This window comes from Aquarana catesbeiana, linkage group LG08 (genome assembly GCF_042186555.1).
Source record: "Aquarana catesbeiana isolate 2022-GZ linkage group LG08, ASM4218655v1, whole genome shotgun sequence".
NCBI lineage: Eukaryota > Metazoa > Chordata > Amphibia > Anura > Ranidae > Aquarana > Aquarana catesbeiana.
Window position 1 is genome coordinate 288,308,193 of NC_133331.1, and position 23,716 is coordinate 288,331,908.

Below are 23,716 nucleotides of genomic sequence, written 5' to 3' on the forward strand. Positions count from 1 at the left end.
AGCCTTGGTCTACCTATTTCCTCTGTGTACCAGTTTGCCTGGAGTGAAGCTTTAAAGCTGTTTGCCTTTATCTAAGATAATGAATGTCCTCCAGCCAGGAAATGAGGCGGGGCTTGCTGCAGTTTCTAATACACACTGTGAATAGCTCACAGTGTGCAGTGAAATCCGAGTAAGTCATTTTGGTACAGGAGCCGGTACAACTGTGCAAGACTGAAGGGAAGGCCCGGAGTTCACCTTTAATCTTTACAGCCCCCCCCCCCCCCTCAGGGGTATATGAGTGGGGAGGTACTATATAGGTTGCTTAGAGGAATCACTGCAGCTCAACTTTCTTTGCAAGCAGTAGGCTGGTATAGCATTGGAGCTCTGTTTATAAACGTAGCCATTTTGGTTTTAATCTTCACAGTTATCAACACCTAACCGTGTTAAGGGGTGGAGCCTGTATGGCGAGGGAGAAGCTACTGGGCAACAAAACTGGTGACACAGAAGAATGAAATCTGTCCTCTGATCTTGTCACTGGTAAAGCATCACTGAAATCAGAAGCAACCATAAGACACCCAACAGAGGTCCCCAACATCGCTAAAAACACAAGAGCAGGGGGACGAGGGGGCTTCTGGATGGGTGTCAAACTGCCAGATTTACATTGGTTACATGGGTATTTTTTTTTCTTTTTTATCAAAACAATTTTATTTGGTTTTTGCCAACAGCACTCAATAATTAAGTCTTTCAGAATAAGAAATCCACTAAATAAAAGAGAAAAAACAAAACAAGAAAATAAAACAACGCAAAAAAAGTCTTAATAAAAATACTAGTCAAGTGGTTTGGTGCACATTTTTGCATAATTTTCAACAGCTTGGTAGACATTTTAGAGATCTTCGGGTATTCAATAAGAATACAACAGTCAGAGTCTTGTTCCTTGCACCTGCTGAATCAGCATCCCAGAATACTCAGGAGCGCGTCAGTTGATGGTACCATTTCAGGCCCACCGGTTCTCCGGAGCAGGGCCAGACCCAGATTGTGCATAGCAGCAGAACGCGAGGACGTGGGGACAGTTCTTCTATAATGGTTGAGAAACGTTCTCCTCAGGACCATGTGTGGTCTATCAGATGGTGAAGACTATATAATGCATTCTGAGAAACGTTCTCCTCAGGGGCGTGTGTGGACTTTCAGATATAGAAGACAATACAATATGTTTTGAGAAACATTCTCCTTAGGGGCATGTGTGGTCTACCAGATGTAGAAGGCAATATAATCTATTCTGAGAAACGTTCTCCTCAGGGGCATGTGTGGTCTATCAGATGTAGAATACAATATAATCCATTCTGATTAACGTTCTCCTCCGGGGCGTGTGTGGTCTTTCAGATGTAGAAGACAATACAATCCATTCTGAGAAACTTTCTCCTCAGGGGTGTGTGGTCTTTCAGACGTAGAGGATAATACCATCCATTTTGAGAAACGTTCTCCTCAGGGGCAGGGCTTCACAGCAATAACTCCACTGGCATGAAGCTCCAGGTGCTTCTGGAGGGTGGACTTCCGTGCAAAGTGTTTGCCGCACTGCAAGCAAGAGAATGGCTTTTGACCAGTGTGGATGGTCTGGTGGTTGTCCAGTGTCGATTTCTGGGCAAAGCACCTCCCGCACTCCGAGCAGCAGTATGGTTTTTCCCCTGTGTGAGTCCTCATGTGTTTTATGAACTGCGACTTTAGCGTAAAGCACCTGCCGCACTCCGTACAGGGCAGTATGTTCTCGCCGGTGTGAAGCCGCTGGTGGTTGACGAGGTGGGACTTCTGGGTGTAGGCCTTGCCGCATTCAGCACACGAGAACGGCTTTTCTCTGGAGTGACGGCGCTGGTGTTTATCAAGGTCAGCGCTGTGGGCGAAGAACTTCTCGCACTCTATGCACGGGAACACCTTCTTGCCCAGATGCTTCTGCTGATGGTCACCAAAAGCAGGTTCCTGGCCGAGCTGGTCGCCAATGTGTGCTCTCTGGTGTTCAACCATCTTCACCAAGCTGGAAAAGCATGGATATAATGCGTCCTCGTGCGTCCCTGCCCGTTGCGCTATCGCATTGAAAGAAGATTCCTCTGGATTTGACGGTACCGGTTGTCTATATCCAATGAGAAGACTAGGAATGATATTGGGGGAGGAAGTCTGCGATTTGTCAGAAGAAGTTTCCTCAGGTTTGGAGGGATCTGATGGTCTATATGGAAGGAGAAGACCTGGTGTGATATTTGAGACAGTATCTGATTTACCAAGCAAAGATCCCTCAGGATTGGAAGGATCTTTAGATCTATCTGCACCATCAAGTCCTGGATAGATATTTGAGTTAATGATGTGTGATCTATTGGTATAAAATTCCTCTGAGTGAGAGGGAGTTGGTGATCCGGCGACACTGTGAAGTCCCCGATTTACATTTGGGGAAGGAGAATGAGAATAATTGGGGGAAAAATCTTCAGGATTAGGGGGGTTGGGCGATCTGTCCACTTCGTGAAAAGCTGGATGAACTTTAAGGGAATCTCGTGAGTTCTCCTCATCTGTGTCCCAGGCTGGAGGTAAAACAGGACATCCAATTGTTGATCTTTTACTGTTGCCTTCCTCTGATGGGCAAAAAAACACAAAGATGTTTAATATTCGGGCTCAAGACTACACAAAAAAGATAAAAATGCTCCTGAATAAAAATATATTTTTAACATTTTTTTTTTTTTTACTTTTTTTTCTACATACTGTCATTAGAGTAGTTCAATGTCATCATAGTGGGGGAGGTGATCAGGGATTTTATTGTTACTGCGTATAACAATGATCACTGTTATAAGCAATAGACATGAATGTCTTTCATTCATGACAACTTGCTTACTATTGTGATGCTGTGAATGGCTACAGCTAATCACATGGTACAGGGTGCTGAGATTGGCCCAGGTACCATGTGATGGGTGTGGGCCAATCACAGCATCACAATAGTAAGAAAGCTGTCATGAATGGCTTCCATTCATAGCAGGTTTACTTACATGATCGCGCCGCTGCACAGCCCAGGGGGGCGCGCAAGTGCGCGTGTGCTGAGCTACAGACCAGTACGTTGCTAAGCCTGCAGCTGCCGCCTGGCCGCGGTAAATGTACTGTTGTACTTGGTGGCAAGTTGTTAATTTGGAGTTTCCCCCCTTTGGGGAAGGCTTTCTTTTCTTTCTTTTCTTTTTTGTGAGGTCAGTTACTGAAGTTATATGAGAAGACTTGGCTCACAACTGGTGTACCATTTCATCCCGAAGGTGTTAAGTAGGGTTGAGGCCAGGGCTCTGTGCAGGCCACTCCCAAGGCATAAAACCATTCCAACAAGCGGGAGTGATGTTTACTGGAAACCCCGCTCCAACGTGTTTCATCATCTACGTCTGACGTCATCAGGAGCTGCTCCTTTTTTTTAATTAGAGAGGTAATTAATATCTAGTGGGTGCAGTGTGTACAGATAAAAAATGAATACACTTTAGACCTGTGCTAATCAACCGTATTTAGTGCATGTAAAAATATCAAAATCATATCGAACAATAATCAAACAATAAATCTACAAAAAATTTTTTCTAAAGCTATTATTAAATAAAGGAGAGCTGCCATGAACCGAACTTAAAAAGTCCTAAATACATAAACCAAGATATCCCTAAAATTAGGATATAAGACCGCGCTCTTGTATACTATGTTTTAATTATGTGTCCAAAAAGTGCAACCAAATTCACCTGAACAAAAGTGCTCTATGCAAAAATAATCCAAACATGTAGCCATGTTTCCTCGGCACCCGCACCCATACACACTGCACTCACCAGATATTATTGACTTCTTTAATTAAAAAGAGAAACAGCTCCAGATGATGTCAGATGTAGATGACGAAACACGTAGGGCAGAGCTCTTGGTAAACATCACTTCCACTTCTTGGAACGCACGTGGAGCGCAAATTGATGTTCCCAGTTTTAAGTTTGGCTTAAGTTTGCAGGTTTACGCTTTTAAAATACCAAATAAATACTACTACACTACAAGAGGCTTCCCCATCTCCTCTCCTGTACTTTACGGAGTAGTTCTAGACACAGAGGCACCATACTAACTATAAAAGCAGAGGACCCCGGAGATGGATCAGAAAGGGATTAAGGACCAAATATTGATGACAAAGCGCTATTTGACTTCTTTTTAACTAATAGAGTCAATCATATCTGGTAAGTGCGATGTGTACAAACAGTGCAGTGTGTACCCCTACCCATTCACCAAAAAGGTGTAAAAAGTGAATAAAGACACAAGAGTTTTTGACAGTTCCTTTATTAAAAATAAAAAAAACAATGTCCCCTGATGTAGATCCATCATCAATCACGACGCCAGACCCAAAAAAAAAAGCTCCGCCCGTGACAAAGGCTAACCGTCGACTGCCTGCTCCGCCGTGTGAGAATTCTTAAATAGGTAAGGGGTGGGGCCACCCGGTGACATCACCTTGTGGAACCACCCCTTTGAAACATCACCTATCCAGCATGCACCGGTTGTGATGTCACAAGGGGGCGGTGCCACCTAGTGATGTCACTGGGTGGCCCCGCCCTTTACCTATTTAAGAACTGTCACATGGTGGAGCAGGCTTTTGGTGGTTAACCTTTGTTGCGGTCGGAGCTTTTATTTTTTTTTTTGGTCTAGAGGTGGCAGTGGGCGTCGTGATTGATGATGGATCTACATCAGGGGACATTGTTTTTATATTTTTAATAAAGGAATTGTCAAAAACTCTTGTTGTATCTTTATTCCCTCTTTACACTTTTTTCCTGAATGGGTAGGCCATACTCATTCACATGGGAGGGGGCGGGATCTGGGGACCCCCTTGTTAAAGGGGGCTTACAGATTCCGATAAGCCCCCTGCCCACAGACCCCCCCTGCCCACAGCCTAGGGTTGTTGGGAAGAGGCCCTTGTCCCCATCAACATGGGGGCAAGATGCTTTGGGTGGGGGGACACTCGCTCACCCCCCCCCCTGCCCAGATAAGGGTATGGTATTTTGGGAGAGACCCCCCGCTGTTTATTTTCTCTAATTGGTGTGGGATTCCCCTTAATATCCATACCAGACCTGAAGGGTGTGGTATTGATTGGGGGGGACCCCACGCTGTTTTTTTCTCTGACTTTTCGATTCAAATTTGGATAATTCATTATTTTGCACGAAATTTCGTTTTGTTGTTTCGGATTCATTTCAATTCATTACTGTTGTATTGATACATCTGAATCCCTGAATGACGAGAATTTTGTCCGAACTTTGATTAAGAGCGAAACGAAACACAAATGTCTAGTATGCTGCAGCATTAACAGAACCCCATCACTGGAAACACCTGGACACAATACTTTGATAGGTGTCTTTGCTATCAACTTAAATGCCACCACTGGTCAGGAAAATGGTTCTAAAACAAATTATGAAAGAGTATTCCTAAACCTCAACGAGTCTGGATGTAACAAAGAGGGGCTGCAGACAAGGCTAGGCCAAATGAGTGGTCACTTGGAAAATGAATGGTCGGTCAAAGGTTTTTACAAATAGGGTAGGACTATGGATTACCAGACTGGTGGAATGGAATGTTCTGCAAACACATGATGGCTTGTAGGAGTGCAAAAACAGGAAGGAAAAGAACAACCACCAGGAGAATGTTCTCTGTATTCAGTTTTTATTACTCACCCGTGTCTATCTCTGTGTGAACTTCCTCCTTGTATGGCTGACCATCCATCACATACGTCTCTTCATCTTCCTCTTTAATTTCAACTTTGATCTGTTCTATGCCCTAAACAAGGTCCAGAGAGCAATTAGGTAATCGAAACAGAATAAAACAAAGAAAAAGATGTACCCAACATCTCTATAAACCATACCAACCAAATATCTCTACAAACCATACCAACCAAACGTCTCTACAAACCATACCAAACTATCGTTTCTACAAACCATAGCAAACAAGGTCTCTACAAACCATACCAAACTATCGTTTCTACAAACCATACCAAACTATCGTTTCTACAAACCATACTAAACAAACGTCTCTACAAACCATACCAAACTATCGTTTCTACAAACCATACTAAACAAACGTCTCTACAAACCATACCAAACTATCGTCTCTACAAACCATACCAAACAAACGTCTCCACAAACCACACCAAACATACGTCTCTACAAACCATAGCAAACAACGTCTCTACAAACCATACCAAACTATCGTTTTTACAAACCATACCAAACTATCGTTTCTACAAACCATACTAAACAAACGTCTCTACAAACCATACCAAACTATCGTCTCTACAAACCATACCAAACAAACGTCTCCACAAACCACACCAAACATACGTCTCTACAAACCATAGCAAACAACGTCTCTACAAACCATACCAAACTATCGTTTCTACAAACCATACCAAACTATCGTTTCTACAAACCATGCTAAACAAACGTCTCTACAAACCATACCAAACTATCGTTTCTACAAACCATACCAAACTATCGTTTCTACAAACCATACTAAACAAACGTCTCTACAAACCATATCAAACTATCGTCTCTACAAACCATACCAAACAAACGTCTCCACAAACCACACCAAACATACGTTTCTACAAACCATACCAAACAACGTCTCTACAAACCATACCAAACAACGTCTCTACAAACCATACCACACAAATGTCACTACAAACTCTTTGGTGAGGTCCTAAGTTCCACCTACCTGATCATGGTGAAGGATCTCCTGATCTTCCTGTGTGGAATCCTGGGAATGCAGAGCACGGGCACAGCTCTCTGGTGGGTTCCCATTACCGGATCCATCTGTAGGAAATACACACAATGACTGAATACATTGTTTCTATGTCTTTATCAGATGATGGGGGATCTAGGTGGACTCTCCGTACTGCTCTCTCCTTTACAATAAAGTCTTTTCTTACCTGGTGATGTGAGGGGCGGCTGGCTCGCCATAATAACATCCTTGTAGGGATCCTTGTGTTCTTCTAAATACTCCCACTCCTCCATTGAAAGATAGACATTGACATCCTGACACCTTATATGAACCTGACATACTATGTCCTTATTTTAGAGGATGTGTGCACAGTGGTGTAGTGGTTAGCACTTTCACCTAGCAGCAAAAAGGGATGCTGGTTCGAATCCCGACCACAACACCATCTGCCTGGAGTTTGCATGTTCTCCCTGTGCCTGCGTGGGTTTCCTCCGGGTACTACGGTTTCCTCCCACACTCTAAAGATATGCTGGTAGGTTAATCTGATCCTATCTAAAGTTGACCCTAGTATATGTATAAATGTGTGTTAGAGACCTTAGATTGTAAGCTTCTTGAGGGTAGGGACTGCTGTGAATGATATGTATATGTAGAGCACTGCGTAAATTGACAGCGCTATATAAGTACCTGAAATAAATAAATAAATGTGTGTATCTAGGTGGATCTTCAACAAAAAATTAAAATCTCCTCTTACCCGGTGATGTGAGGGGCGGCCGGTCCTCTATCACTAGATCCTTGTGTCCTTCTAAATATTTGTTGTCCTTGGAGATGGAGATACTCTCAGTGACATCCTGACACCTTACAGGAACCTAACACACACAATGATACAGTCACCATCCAGACACATCCCTTGTCTGTTACTGGATAATGTCCCAGAATTCCCGGCACCGCTCACCTCTCCTGTCAGCAGCTCCATAAGTTTGTTAGTGATTTCTTGAACCTTCTGAATGTTTTTTCTCTCAAGAACTGGGGAGTGAGGTGGAGGCACTGCAATGGAGTTCTGGCTTCGACCCCATCCTTCTGACATAGCTGGATACATCCCTTGTAAAAGACTTTCAATACACGTTATCTTCACTGCAGCATATTTCTATATAAGGGGAAAAGCAGAATAGAAAGAGTGATGTCATGTGACTACTTCCCAGGATCCTCACCTCGATGTCATGTGACCTCCCAGAATCCACCTCTCCGGTCAGGTCTGTATTTTATTAATAGAGATAAGAGTGATGTCATGTGACCTCCCAGAATCCTCCTCACCTCTCCGGTCAGGTCTGTGTTTTATTAATAGAGATAAGAGTGATGTCATGTGACCTCCCAGAATCCTCCTCACCTCTCCGGTCAGGTCTGTGTTTTATTAATAGAGATAAGAGTGATGTCATGTGACCTCCCAGAACCCTCCTCACCTCTCCGGTCAGCAGGTAGACAATCTCCAGAGTCAGGTTCAATATCCTCTCTGTCATCTGACTCTTCTCCTCCTTCTCCATCGATACGTATGTGGTCGTATCGTGTACAGCAGACATTCTCCTGTAGATCGTACAGAGATTCAGTTAACGGTTGGATTTCTGAATGCACTCCACCTACAATGGTGGTAGCAGTCCAGGAATGACCAAAGTGCGCTCCCCATACCCATAAAGGTCAGTTGCTATATATCCACAGATCTCTGTGGGCGTCACTGCTATCCCATACTTGCAAATAGGAGGAGACTTTAAGGACACCTGAGAGTCTACGACCCATGCACACGGGTGTAGAAATCTGGCGGCAAACCTGCGTAGAAAATGGTCCATGGTGCATCTCAACGGACCCACGTGTATATCCATATCCCCCCCCCCCTCCCGACTCTGAAGGAATCATCCACTAGGTGGCAGCGCAGAATGACCTCAGTCTTCGCTCACTCTGAATAAATGGCTTTGTTTATATAAACATTCGCACAAGCGTTTAAATACATCCTGCGTAAAACACCTTCAAAATCTGACCACAAACACAGATCTTTGTTTATACTGTTTTACATGTATTTTTTTGAGTTATGGTTTCATTTTTTTCTTACATGTGTTTGCGGTGGGTCCCAGTCCAAAAATTTTTTTTTTTTTTTTTTTAACACATGAAAATGGTGTATGGTGTAAACTAGGCTCATTAAAATAAATGCACTTGAATGCATCTGGTGCAAATGAGCCCTAAGGCCTCGTTCACACGGGCATACTATAGCACCCATGTTTGCCCTCAATGGGGATGCGCAGACCTCCCCGTGCAGTCAGCCTCATTCATTTCAGTTGGGGCACAGCGGACGTACAGACGCAGCTGCTGCTCCCAATTTGACAGCCGAGTGGGTGCTGTCAAATTGTGTGCGTTCGGGGGCGCGTTCGCGCGCGCCTGGCTGCTAAATTGGGAGCAGCTGCAAACAAACAGGAACCGGGCACAAAGAACAATTCCCAGTGGTTATATAAAGATAACTATTTGACCACAGTGACCGCTGCTGCCCCAACTCATATAAACAATGAGAGAAACGAGAAAACACACACGGGGGGGGGGGGGGGCTTGCTTACCATCCACCTATGTGAGTTTGGCTCTAAATATTCCACCCTCTGAGTATGTACCCTGGCATCGCTGTGCACATTGCATGTAGTCCGTGACCATCTCGTGTTTAATAAACTATCAGCTGAACACGATCCTGGAATTTTATTAACTCAGTAGACCTTCTGGAACAGCGCCCCCTGTGTGTGTGTTTTCTCATTCCCAAATTGGGAGCAGCGGCTGTGCTCGTGCCGACGCTGTGCCCCAATGGAAATGATTAGGACTGACTGCATGGGCATGCACGGAAAACACCTATGCATCCCCGTGCAGGCAAACACGGCCCGCGCACCGGGCGTACGCTATAGTACGGCCGTGTGAATGAAACCTAAAACTGAATGCAGTGTGGATCTGAACGCAGAGTTTAGCCACTTGACGAAGATTTACCCCCCCCTTCATGACCAGACCATTTTTTTTTGCGATACAGCACTGCGTTATTTTTACTGATGATTGCGCGGTCATGCGACGCTGTACCTAAAAAAAAAAAATGTATAGAATTTTTTTCCCTCAAATAGAGCTTTCTTTTGGTGGTATTTAATCATCTCTGCATTTAGTGCGATGCTGTACCCAAAAAAAAAAAAAAATTATATAATTTTTTTTCTCACAAATAAAGCTTTCTTTTGGTGGTATTTGATCATCTTTTTTTTTTTAATGCGCTGTAAACAAAAAAAGACCGACAATTTTGAAAAACAAACAATATTTTTTACTTTCTGCTACAACAAATATCCAATAAAATTTTTTAAAATCTAATTTCTTCATAAATTTAGGCCAACATGTATTCTGCTACATATTTTTGGTGAAAAAAAAAACCCCAATAAGCGTATACTGATTGGTTTGCGCAAAAGTTATAGCGTTTACAAAGTATGGGATATTTACTGGAATTTGTATTTATTTATTTTCTTTTTATACTAGTAATGTTTCCCGCTGACAGCTGAATGTAAAAAAAGAGAATTACCAGCAATAACAAAAAAAACAAAAATCAGGAAAAAATGGCGTAGCCCCCCGAATCAATACCAGACCCTTATCCTAGCATGCAGCCCGACAGGTCAGGTAAGGGAGGGGACGGGCGAATGCCCCCCCCCCCTTCCTCTGCTGAACTATACGAGGCCACCTGCCCTCAACGTTGGGGGGGGGGGGTGCTTTGGGGCAGGGGGGCTCTGGATTGGGCGATTTTTTTTTACATTCAGCTGTCAGTGGGGATCACCGCTGACAGCTGATGACTCAATGGTTGTTAAGGCGCAGCGGCCAGCTTCCTGGCCTCGCTCCTTAACAACCAGCTTATTCACAGTTGGTTAGATGCTTGCCGTCAAATGACAGAAGTATGGTGCGGCTCTCGTTCTGGGTGGACGTCATATGACAGCGCACCCGAACTAGGACACGGCGCAACCCCGATCTCTGTAAAGAACCCTGGCTCTTTAACCATGTGATCGGCTGTGTCCAATTACAGCCGGTCACATGTAAATACAGAAATGGCAGTAATTGACTCTCATCGCCTCACACTGACAGAGTGTGTGGCGAATAAGGATGAGCTCCGGCGTGTTCGCACACTCCACGTGTAGAGCCCGCCAGGAAGTCGGCACGGCGCTGCGCTAATCACAGGCAGTGAGACATTTCCTGATCTCTGCAGCTGCACATCGGGAAAACGTCTCACTGCCTGTGATTAGCGCAGCGGCGTGCCGACTTCCTGGCGGGCTCTGCACGTGGAGTGTGCGAACACGCCGGAGCTCATTAGTGGCAAGGAGAGCCGATCAACGGCATCTTCTTGCAGGGGACATCGAGACATGTAATCAGGGCACTGATCATCAGTGCCCTGATTACAATAAAGCGCCACCAGTGCCAGCAATCATAGCCCACCAGTGCCAGCAATCATAGCCCACCAGTGCCAGCAATCATTGCCCACCAGTGCCAGCAATCATTGCCCACCAGTGCCAGCAATCAGTGCCCATTAGTGATGCCAGTCAGTGCTGCCTATCATTGCTGCCCATCAGTGCCCACCAGTGCACCTATCAGTGCCCATAATTGCAGCATATTAGTGCCACCTAATCAGTGCCCATAAGTGCCACCTCATCAGTGCACATCAGTGAAGGAGAAAAATTACTTATTTATTAATTATTATTATTATTATACAGGATTTATATAGCGCCAACAGTTTACGCAGCGCTTTACAACATTAGGGCAGACAGTACAAGTACAATACAATTCAATACAGGAGGAATCAGAGGGCCCTGCTCGTTAGAACTTACAATCTAGGAGGGAGGGTCAAGTTATACAAAAGGGTAATAGCTGTGGGGGATGAGCTAAATTTTTTTTTTAGTAAGGATTAAAAAGCCCAGCAGTGATTAAATACCAACTGAAAGCTCTATCTGTGTGAAGAAAATGATAAAAATGTCACATGATTACAGTGTAGCATGACCGCGCAATTGTCATTCAAAGTGTGACAGCGCTGAAAGTTGGCCTGGGCAGGAAGGAGGTGTAAGTACCCAGTAGGCAAGCGGTTAAAGAGAATAAAAAAAAAAAAATGAAGCGCGTGAAAACTGCATGCAAAAACGCGGGTTTAAAAAGGCAAAACGGGCTGGAAAAACGCATCAACCGCAGCTGCATAGATGGGCGCCATGCGGTGAAAACGAGAGCCGACCCCAATCCCCCAACCAACGGGCAATCTTCAACCTTTGATAAATGGGCTCAGTGTACTTCATATAAAGTCGTGCAAAAAATAAACGCCTTCCTGGAGTTTAGTCGGGGAGCATCGCGTCGCAGCGCCTTGGTTTGTATCGAGTTTCTTTGTGACGGTGGAGGAGGGGAAGCGGCGCCTCCGTCGGTTCAGCACCAACAGGGTTAAAAAGCACAGAAGAGCAACAGAAAAGACTGGTGTTGGGTAAACGGTCCATCTGGGGACAGAGGTCCCCGCAGCAGGTGTGGTAGAGGAAGCAGGATGACGGAAGGGGGAGCCTGCAGGAAGACGCTGAGCTCTGAATAAACAGATAATAATAATAAATAGAATTTTTTTTAAAAAAAAGTCATTACCTACTGCCAGTTAGAACAATGGTTTCCATCCACTTCCTGTTCCTTGACCTCTGGCCTAGAACTTCCTGTCTAGGGGGTGCATCACTTCCTGTCTCTGCAACTGGCTACAACAAAATGGCAGCTGCTGATTTTTTTTTTTCTCTTTCTTTTTATGTTGCAAATACATATAACAGTCAATCATTGTTTAGATATATGATTGATTTCACGTGAATATTTTTATTAGACATAATGGCTTTTAATGATGATTTTTTTTAATTTCATTTAATTGGTACATATTCGCCTATTTTGTATTGTAAGTGCTGTGCCCATTATGAGGGGTTCCCACCATCCCTGTGCTGAGTTTCCAGGTCTGTACGCCTGCTGTGCCCATTATGAGGGGTTCCCACCATCCCTGTGCTGAGTTCCCGGGTCTGTACACCCGCTGTGCCCATTATGAGGGGTTCCCACCATCCCTGTGCTGAGTTCCCTGGTTTGTACACCCGCTGTGCTCATCACGAGGGGCTCCCACCATCCCTGGGCTAAGTTGCCAGGTCTATACATTTGCCCATTATGAGGGGTTCCCCCCATCCCTAAGCTGAGTTCACAGGTTGTACACTATGAGCATTGTGCATTATGAAGGGTTTCCACTGCACATTGACATCACCATAGAGTCTAGACTCCCATTCATCATTCTGACTTTCTAGCTCTGCAGGGCAAAGAGCCTATTATTTGCGTTCCACTGGGGATGAAAGCTGCGCGTTCCAAAGGCCGGACGTCGCTTTCGATATCCTTCCTCCATGTTCCGTCTATGTGGTTCCGCTTGGCCACTCTCGCCCCCTCTCTCTCGCTCTCTCTGCTATCGTTTCGCGCTGGCTGACAATCTACGGAGAGCGCAGGCGCGTGGAAGAACAGCTGTAACGCAGAACCCGGAAGCTGCCCAGAACGTACAGAAGAACTCAGGTGGAACGCACAACCCGGAAGTCTGCCAGTACAGACAGGAAGTGTTTTTTTTTTTCTCCTTTAATATTGGACGCCCTGTACATGATATTTATGGTGAGAAGGGAGAATTTGAGAGCTGCTGGTGTCATCCAGGTGGCAGTGTGTACCACCAGGGGAGGGTTATTCCTTTAAGAGTTTATAAACACCAATAGAAACCCAATTGACATTAACAGACTGGAATATTCCTTGTGTATTGTGAGTAATAGATCTTCTTTTTCACAAGCTGGATATCATTAATACACAGGACACGTGTAAGATATCAGAACCAGTTTTATGCCATTCTATCGTACAATTGTTTTATCATGCAGGGTGGAGCAGACGTGAGAGACCGAACCTAATACACCCGGAGACCTTCCATAAGAACAGACCGGACGATGGAGAAGAGCCGCAGTCACATGACCGAGAGGATATTAAACCTCACCCTGGAGATCATCTACCTACTGACCGGAGAGGTGAGGAGGATTCTGGGAGGTCACATGACATCACTCTTATCTCTATTAATAAAACACAGAGCTGACCGGAGAGGTGAGGAGGATTCTGGGAGGTCACATGACATCACTCTTATCTCTATTAATAAAACACAGAGCTGACCGGAGAGGTGAGGAGGATTCTGGGAGGTCACATGACATCACTCTTATCTCTATTAATAAAACACAGAGCTGACCGGAGAGGTGAGGAGGATTCTGGGAGGTCACATGACATCACTCTTATCTCTATTAATAAAACACAGACCTGACCGGAGAGGTGAGGAGGATTCTGGGAGGTCACATGACATCCATTTTACTATTATTATTATTAGCTCTAATAATGAAACACCAAATGGTTGATCTTGAACCAAAATGTGAATGTCTTCTTCAGAATTACATTTACTCCGTGTAAGTCTGGTCTTGGACTTTCTTCTGTAGGTGTATTAATTAATATTGCTCTTAATTAACAGGACTGTTCAGTCATTACAAACTCTGGTGAGCGTTTGTTAGCCTACAGCCGTCCCTGGATATCCAGACCACCACGGAAATCCCGAGTTTCTCCAGCCAGCAGGCCAAAGTGTGAAGAGATTGATGAGGAGAAGATTCTAGAAGTCACCCAGAAGATCATTGAGCTGCTGACAGGAGAGGTGAGCGGTGCCGGGAATTCTGGGACATTATCCAGTAACAGACAAGGGATGTGTCTGGATGGTGACTGTATCATTGTGTGTGTCAGGTTCCTATAAGGTGTCAGGATGTCACTGTCTATTTCTCCATGGAGGAGTGGGAGTATATAGAAGGACACAAGGATCTCTACAAAGACTTCATTGTGGAAGACCGGCCGCCCCTCACATCACCGGGTAAGATAGGAATATATCTTAGTTGGAGTGTTTTCATAACTGTTTCTGAGAAATGTTCTATATATATGTATGTATGTATATATATATATATATATATATATATATATATATATATATATATATATATATATATACACAGTATATATACATATCTGAATGAAGATGTGTATCCCCGATGAAGGGAGAAGGTGAGTAAACCCCTGAAACATGTTGGCTCAATTATCCTATGGATTTTTCATTTAAAAAAATCACTCTGGTTTCTGTCACCATTGGGAGGAATAGTGCCCCATCATTGATGTCAATGAGAGGAATAGTGCCCCCTTATTGATGTCAGTAGCAGGAATTATACCCCATCGTTGGTGTCAGTGGGAGGAATAGTGCCCCATCATTGATGTCAATGGGAGGAATAGTTCCCCCTTATTAATGTCAGTAGCAGGAATTATACCCCATCATTGGTGTCAGTGGGAGGAATAGCGTCCCATCATTGGTATCTGTAGGAAGAATAGTGCCCCATCATTGGTGTCAGTGGGAGGAATAGTGCCCCATCATTGTTATCTGTAGGAAGAATAGTGCTCCATCATTGGTGTCAATGGGAGGCATAGTGCCCCATCGTTGGTGTCAATGGGAGGAATAGTGCCCCTTATTGATGTCAGTAGCAGGAATTATACCCCAACATTGGTGTCAGTGGGAGGAATTGTGCTCCATCCTTGGTATCTGTAGGAAGAATAGTGTTCCATCATTGGTGTCAGTGGGAGGAATAGTGTCCCATCATTGGTGTCAATGGGAGGAATAGTGTCCCATCATTGGTGTCAGTGGGAGGAATAGTGTCCCATCATTGGTGTCAGTGGGAGGAATAGTGTCCCAAGACCCAGATAAAGACAAGCAAAGGCCCGCTACCGGCCACTGGGTCAGTTTTCAGACCACTGCTATAGAAGATACAGGCACGCAGCATGGTGTCATGCAACTTCTAGCAGCAATAGCAGGGACGTAAACTGACCACACCAGCATTGATCTGCTTCCGTGGACGACGTGGTCATTTTAAAACAGGAGCCAAGTGGACTTGCCGGGATCACCTTGTGTTTAGAAATCATTACAGGCTGCGTTTATTGAGTAAATGAAACCACCCAACACATATACTGAATCTTATTTTTTTGGGGTAACACTTTAAGTACCCCAAAATTTATTTAAAATTCTTTCTTTCACAGATAGCTCCGATTTTGAAGACAAAGAAGACTTGTACATTTGGGAACCCGTAAATCCTTCTCGATCGAGTATTTCAACGCCTGTAAATCACACAGAGTGTACGCCCGCTCCTCTTATAGGGGAACCAATTTTGGTGGAGGACGATACAGATTTTGACACAATGACTATCCCCGCTAGCCAATCACAGCTCATGCCTTCTTTTGTTAGGCAGGAACCCTTCCCGTGTCGAGAAGAACTCCTCCCGCACTCGGACCTGTATTTGGACATGGATGACAGCCATTACGCGGCTATTCAGATTAAGGTGGAGTCGGAAAGCCTATCGGACGTGGAGGAGTACAGCGCGACGGATAGCCTTCAGTATTCGTCTATTCATATTAAGGAGGAGTCAATGTCATGCGATGAAGGGAACGTTGATAGCATGGAGGGTTATTATTTGGAGGATCCGCCACAATACGCAGCCCCTCATGCGGTGGCTAATGGACCGCCTCGCCATAGATACACTCCTACGAACTCAGAACGCCAGAAAAGCGCCGCCATGGCTCAGGAGGCTCCACCTGTTATATGCTCAGAGTGCGGCGAATGGTTTTCCAACGATTCTATGCTGGTCTTGCACCAGATGACCCACAAGGGCAAGAATATTTACTCCTGTCCCGAGTGCGGCATGTGCTTCAGCAGCAACACCTATCTGACGGTGCACCTGACCACGCACGCCGACATAAAGCTCTACGCCTGCTGCGAATGCGGCAAGCGTTTCGCCACCAGGCAGGACTGCGCCAAGCACGAGAACGCCCACACGGTGAGGAAGCCGTACATCTGCACCGAGTGCGGCAAGGTCTTCTCCAACAACTCCAACCGCGTCCGGCACCAGAAGATCCACACGGGCGAAAAGCCCTTTACCTGCTCCGTGTGCGGCAAGAGTTTTAGGCGCAAGACCCATCTGACCATACACAGCCGCGTCCACACGGGGGAGAAGCCCTTTACGTGCCTGGAGTGCGGGAAGTGTTTCAGCTGTAGTGCCCACCTTACCGCCCACCGCCGGATCCACAGGCGGGAAGCCATCTATTTGGTATGAAGGACAGGGGGGGGGGGGGCTGTAGAAGTAGCCTTCGGTGTACCAGCATTAGGGGAAGAAGGAAAGTTCTGGAGGCTTGGCTGATTTGAGAACGCCAACGCCAAGCTTGGCGAACGTCGGAGAAATTTCCAGGAATGGGACCCATCATCAATGACATCTTTTTGGGTTGGGAAATTAATCTTAGTCTTGCCTCGCTCCACGTGGAGCTTGTTTTTTTTTTTTACAAATAAGCAGAACCACCGGTCTATCCCAACCAGCTAAGCCAGTAGTTGGCGTGGCCAATACAGACGTGTCTGTTTAAAAATATATTTTATTATCATTCAGCTTTAAGCAAACCTTGGACCTTTTTTAATTTACTATAATTTATTTGCTGACAGTCTTCCACTTATTTAAAGCGAAATAACAAACACGTCATACTTACCTGCTCTGTGTAATGGTTTTGCACAGAGCAGCTCCGATACTCCCATTCTCGGGTCCCCCCTGACGACGCTCCTGGCCCCTCCCTCCTGGCGAGTGCCCCCAGAGCCAGCACCTGGCTCTGGGGGCACCCGAGCAGGCTCGCTCCCGAGCACTGCTCTGTTTTTCAATTCACTCACACAGCCACGGCTTGGCCTCACCCCCTCTCTCCCCCAATTGGCTCTCTGGCTGCGATTCACAGCAGCTAGAGCCAATGGCGCCCGCTGCTTACTCAGCCAATGAGGAGGAAGAGTCCCGGAGAGACAACTTAAAGTGGAAGTTCAGGCAAAACCTAACTAACGCTAAACCTGCTATCTGCTACATTCTAAACTTATTCTATTCAACCCTGTAAAGCATAAAATCTCTATACAGTGGAACCTTGGTTTAAGAGTAATGCGGTTAACGAGCGTTTTGAAAGACGAGCAACTGTGTAAAAAAAATTCTGACTCGGTTTGCGAGTGTTGTCTCGCAAAACGAGCAGAGTTCAAGCTAATGGGGTGTGCAGTACCGCATTTGGCCAGAGGTGCGGGGTCGCCGGTGACACTCGGAACGGTTCGGAGGCTCCCCGGCGCCCCCCACCTCTGGCCACATGCGGTATTGCATGCAATAGAAGCCAATGTGGAACGAATTATCTTTGTTTCCATTGACTTCTATGGGGAAACTCGCTTTGATATGTGAGTTCTTTGGATTACAAGCATTCTCCTGGAATGGATTATGCTCGTAATCCAAGGTTCCACTGTACTTACCTATTTTGCAGCTGATCCGGTCCGGTCCCCACCATCAGCTGTCAGTGGCAGCCTCAGTGTGTAGGCGGGTGCAGGAGAGGCAGCCGACAACAGAAGCCCCATAGTAAGTCTATGGGTGACATCAGCCATTTCAGAGCCGTTGTCGGTCCTCTTTTGTACACAGCTTCTGCCGATGGAAACCGGACCGGATCGGCTGCAGATCAGGTAAGAACAGCGATTTTTGCTTTACAGGGTTGGATAGATTAGGTTTAGAATGTGGCAGAGAGCAGCTTTAGAGTTAGTTAGTTTGTGCCTGGACTTACACTTTAACTCTTTAAAGTGATTGTAAAGGAAAAAAAAAAAACATGTCATATTTACCTGCTCTGTGTAATGCTTTTGCACAGAGCAGCCCTGATCCTCCTCTTCTGAGCCACTCCCCCTTGCCGAGTCCCCCAATAGCAAGCCGCTTGCTATGGGAGCACTCTTGTGTGCCAGCTCCCTGTGTCCATAAGACCAAAACCGGACCGCTCACTGAAGAAGAGGATACCGGGGTTATGATAGCTAGCTGCTGCCATAACGATATTCCTCTTCAATATGCCGACGTATATCGGCGTGAGCCGGTCCAGAAGTGGTTAAAGGTTCTAGAGGCGGAAGTTTTTTTTGTTTTTTTTTTTACCTTAATGTATTCTCTGCATTAAAGTAAAAAAACCTGTATGCAGCCCCCCCCCAGGCCCCTATTGTACTTACTTCAGCCCAATCTCGATCCAGTGCTTTGCCCGAGAGCAGCAGCTCTCTTGGCTCTCTCTTTCCTCACTGGGCAGAGAGGCAACAGCGGGAGCCATTCAATCACAACCACTAAGTGGAGAGAGCAACGGCTCTCATCGCTCTCACTCTTTCCTCACTGGGCAGAAAGACAGCAGCCATTGCTGCCAATCAGAACCAGTGGGGGGGTCGAGTCAATGGACACACAGAGCATGGTTTGGGATTGATCCTGTACGAATGTCCCTATAGCAAGAGGCTTGCTATGAGGTGCACTTGGCAGGGAGGAGGAGCCAGGAGCGCCAGCGGGGAACCCGGGAAGAGGAGGATCTGCTCTACTCTGTCCAAAACCATTACACAGAGCAGGTACAGTCACTCTAAGGGTCAGTGCAAAGTGAGTTTCGGTGTTTCCTCAATGCTGGTAAATTAAATATTGAAGAGTTTGGATGTCCTCCAAACTTGCATTCATTTTTTACCCTACTGAGCTGTAGGCCAGGTCATACCCACCCTGCAGCTCACATTAAGAAACTGTGGAGCAGGAATGACCTGCCCTGTAGCTCATTGGAGTAAAAAAATGTTAGCGATATGGAATTCGGCTGGAGATGAGTTCAGAGGACACCCAAGCTCATCTCTAGACTTAAACCACCTACCAGTTTCTTTTATCTCTCAGGGTCTCTATTTGTGAGCTCTCTGTGCTTCCCAGTTCTCAGTTCTGCAGATCTGCTGTGACCAGAATGAGGGGTTCCCACTCTCCCTGCTGGATTATTTTATTTTATATTACGGAGAACGTTAATAGGAGATTCAGGAACACACAAAGGTGGGCAGTAGGACCCAAATTCCCTAGGTGGCCAGGAACAGAGTTGGGATATATGTCAGGGAGATCTCACTCTTCGAAAATCCAAAGGGGAGATCTCACTCTTGGAATATCTAAGACATAGGAACCCGGGGGCTGCCTTAGCCCATCAGACCTCCATCCCCCCCCCCCCCCACCAAAAAAATAGAAAGATCTGGTGAAGGTGAGGCACCACTTTGATTTGCTGGAACTGGCCACGGGTCCCAAAAAAGTAATGCTTGCAGCCACTGGCTAGGAGGTTTATGACCATATAGGTGTCTTGTGTCTATACTAGGCCCTTCAAAGCCCTTTCAGTGCTTTGTCACCAAAACAGGAAATGAGGGTAAGTCCAATGGAGGCAGTGGTTATGATGACATCTGTTAAAGAGACAGTTTCTCTACACAACTTCATGTTGTGTCTTTGGCAGAGAAAGCATGGCCACCAATAAGAGAGTGTAGGCAGTACTACTGTACCGGATTGAGCTCTCCTACTATCAAGTAGGGGCATAGGGGGGTCCAGCTGCCTGAAGTCACTCTGACATCCAATCAAACACTGGCAGAAGGAGGTGGTTGCAGCCAGCTCTTTAAAACAGGTCAGCCTATTGGATACCTCACAGCTCAAAAGCATGGATGCCGGCACTGCTACCATAGTGACTATGGATTCCGGAACTGCTACCATAGTGACTATGGATGACGGCACTGCAACCGTAGTGACTATGGATTCCGGAACTGCTACCATAGTGACTATGGATGACGGCACTGCAACCGTAGTGACTATGGATTCCGGCACTGCTACCGTAGTGACTATGGATGACGGCACTGCAACCATAGTGACTATGGATTCCGGCACTGCTACCGTAGTGACTATGGATGACGGCACTGCAACTGTAGTGACTATGGAATCCGGCACTGCTACCGTAGTGACTATGGATGCCGGCACTGCTACCGTAGTGACTATGGATGCCGGCACTGCTACCGTAGTGACTATGGATTCCGGCACTGCTACCGTAGTGACTATGGATTCCGGCACTGCTACCGTAGTGACTATGGATGACGGCACTGCTACCGTAGTGACTATGGATTCCGGCACTGCTACCGTAGTGACTGGATGACGGCACTGCTACCATGGTGATGGCGCGCTTGATGCATGCTGTCACTATGTGAAGAGAGAGCTGTGCGGGATGACAGGACAGGTAAGTGGTGGATTTTTGCTTTTTTACAGTATGTGCCACTAGACCACTGGGCATCATTGTTTTTTTTTTGGGGGGGGGGGGGGGGGGGGAGGTACAGGGGCCTGCAGAGGTCCCACAATTTCAAAGAAGGTCTTTACAGAAAGTGAAGGGAAATCTCCTTGGTAGGGCACAGCCAGCAAAAGAAAAAAACTGTCATGATGCACTAGAGGAACAGGTTACTTTTCATGGTGCTCCAGAAGAACAGATTACCCCTCATGATACACCAGAGGAACAGATTACCCCTCATGATACACCAGAGGAACAGGTCTCCTCTCATGATACACCAGAGGAACAGGTCTCCTCTCATGATACACCAGAGGAACAGGTCTCCTCTCATGATACACCAGAGGAACAGGTCTCCTCTCATGATACACCAGAGGAACAGGTCTCCTCTCATGATACACCAGAGGAACAGGTCTCCTCTCATGATACACCAGAGGAACAGGTCTCCTCTCATGATACACCAGAGGAACAGGTCTCCTCTCATGATACACCAGAGGAACAGGTCTCCTCTCATGATACACCAGAGGAACAGGTCTCCTCTCATGATACACCAGAGGAACAGGTCTCCTCTCATGATACACCAGAGGAACAGGTCTCCTCTCATGATACACCAGAGAAACAGGTTACTTGTCATGATGTACCAGAGGAACGGGTTACTTCTCGCGGTGCACCAGATGAACAGGTTACCTCTCATGATGTACCAGAGGAACAGGTCATCTTTGACAGTGCATTTGGGATTCACTATGCTCCGCTCTTGAATGAGGTGTGCCATCAGGTAACTCTCCTGTTAGATAACAGTATTATATTTATACCTAATTACATTTATCTAAATTTCTCAGATGAGGCAAACAGAAGCAGTGGAGGCACACCCCAAGTTGGCTTGGAGGCTTTTGATGGGCTCTACTTTTTAAACCCTGTCTTTATTGGGTGTACTGTATGGTGTATATTTGTATATAGACTGATTCCGAACACGATTTTCCTATAAGGCCCTGTAAGAAATATTGGATAACCAGCTTTACCATAGAAGTGTAGAGATACTAAAGGTATGTGGACTCCCCTCAAAATGAAAGAGTTCCATTGTTTTCAGAGAAGGGTACTGTTACTGCTGCATATACAAAGACATTTTAGACAATTTTGCACCTCCATCCTTTGTGCTAACAGTTCGGGGCAGGAATTTTTTTTTTTTGTTCCAGCATGACTGTGCCTCTGTGCACAAAGCCAGCCCCATAAAGACATAGTTTGACCGGTTTGGTGTGGAGGAACTTGAGTAACTTGCATAAAACCCTGACCCCATCCCTACTGAACACCTTTGTGATAAACTGAGCCAGATTTTCTCGTCCAAAAGCATTATCTGACCTCACAAATGCTCTTTTGGTTTAATGGCATAGAAGGGTGCAGCCTGTGATAGCTGCAAGGTGGTGGAAGAATGGGACATGACTCCATATTATTGGTCATTGTTTTGCAATAGGATGTCCAACAAACTTGATATAAAGGAAAAGTTCACAAACCTTTGGTCATAATGTGTTTGTTCAATGCTTGTTAATCGCCAATTGTTTTTTTTACTGTGTATTTAATAAAGTTTCACTGTTTTGTAATGCTTTTTTTTATTTTTTTATGATTTAATTCTAGTGTTTTATGATTTAAATTCTAATGTCTGGTCAACATGTCCTTTTGGATGGTTGTCGTAATGTGACTGCACACATCACTGCAAGTCCTGTATGAGAGAGTATAACAGCCTCAGCCTGGGCTCCAACCAGGCCGCGCCCACCAACGCATTTTGCTCTGTCCCTGGAGCTTAGTCATGGCTTCCCCAGAGTGAAACGCGTTGGACCCAGGCTGAGGCTGTCATACTGTCTAATATAGGACTTGCAGCGATGTACAGCTTACAGGACACGTTCTTCCCAATACACTGATGTTTGGAGCCGGGACAAGCTCCTTCACAGCGGTTGGCTTACAGATTAGGATCCTTCAGAATCTGAGCCGCACCCTCAATTTTTGCTTTTTGGTTTCCTGGCGATCCCCTACCTTAGGTATTAAGTTATTCTGCCAGACAGGAAATTTAGGCCAGGGTCAGTGCAATGTTTACCAGTTTAAGGTACAATCCAGTCAAACCTTGAGATAAATACAGAAAGTGCAGCCTATGAATAGTTCCATTTTTTTTTCACCCAGACATTGCTGTAGGGCTTCTGTACATCCTGCTCCCCAAGCCAAGACTGCTTACCATCTAGCCATCATATCACCCAGATGGCCTACCTGCAAACGACTATGCTTTGTGTTTGTGTACTAGCTAATCACCTGCACCACCCAGCACTAATGCATGCAACCTGACACTAGACGTGTGCAATTCGTTTAGTTCCGAATACGTTTTTTAACAAATTTAGACAAATTCATTAATTTGGAAATATTCAGATTTCTGAATTTTTCAGAATATTCGGAAATTCAACATTTCGGAAATTTGAAATTTGGAAATTCAGGAATTCGAAAATCCGAAAATTTGGAAATCCAAAAATAAGAATGAATATCTGAAAATTCAAAAGAACGAAACTAAGAACAAAACTCAGAAAATTAAAAAACCCAAAAATTCAAAAATCTGAAATAATAACTAACTAATAATAACTTAACTATTACTATTAAATTATAGGTATTGGAATTTCCTTTCAAATGTGGCTGTTAGTGAACGTAACGAATACGAATTTATCCGAATTACGAATTATCCGTAATAACGAATGCTGTATCTAAACGAATGGAACGTAATGAATTAATAATAATAACAATAATAATAACGTAT

At 45.3% G+C, this 23,716-nt stretch overlaps 3 protein-coding genes across 5 annotated transcripts in view; 2 read left to right on the top strand and 1 right to left on the bottom strand.

Moving 5' to 3' along the window:
- Positions 1 to 23,716, top strand: part of LOC141106779 (uncharacterized) — a 99,518-nt gene that overhangs the window by 57,298 nt on the left and 18,504 nt on the right. The window contains exon 10 of the mRNA XM_073597706.1: positions 21,052 to 21,703. Coding sequence (XP_073453807.1) covers positions 21,052 to 21,703 — 652 coding nt within the window. The remainder of the gene's footprint in view (positions 1 to 21,051; positions 21,704 to 23,716) is intronic.
- LOC141104706 (uncharacterized) lies at positions 349 to 13,203 on the bottom strand. 2 transcript variants are annotated; one of them, XM_073594394.1, is made up of 7 exons: positions 12,350 to 13,203; positions 8,160 to 8,280; positions 7,655 to 7,846; positions 7,454 to 7,568; positions 6,700 to 6,797; positions 5,661 to 5,763; positions 349 to 2,591 (listed from the first exon to the last, which is right to left on the bottom strand). In XM_073594394.1, exons 2-7 carry the CDS (start codon positions 8,274 to 8,276, stop codon positions 1,462 to 1,464), a joined length of 1,755 nt encoding a protein of 584 aa, XP_073450495.1. In that variant the 5' UTR covers positions 8,277 to 8,280; positions 12,350 to 13,203; the 3' UTR covers positions 349 to 1,461. The 2 variants fall into 2 exon arrangements, with proteins under 2 accessions (XP_073450495.1, XP_073450494.1); XM_073594393.1 differs by having other exon boundaries at positions 351 to 2,591; positions 12,346 to 13,200.
- LOC141104722 (gastrula zinc finger protein XlCGF66.1-like) lies at positions 13,108 to 20,966 on the top strand. 2 transcript variants are annotated; one of them, XM_073594419.1, is made up of 5 exons: positions 13,108 to 13,518; positions 13,632 to 13,775; positions 14,261 to 14,437; positions 14,524 to 14,647; positions 15,853 to 20,966. In XM_073594419.1, exons 2-5 carry the CDS (start codon positions 13,698 to 13,700, stop codon positions 16,920 to 16,922), a joined length of 1,449 nt encoding a protein of 482 aa, XP_073450520.1. In that variant the 5' UTR covers positions 13,108 to 13,518; positions 13,632 to 13,697; the 3' UTR covers positions 16,923 to 20,966. The 2 variants fall into 2 exon arrangements, with proteins under 2 accessions (XP_073450520.1, XP_073450521.1); XM_073594420.1 differs by having other exon boundaries at positions 13,108 to 13,377.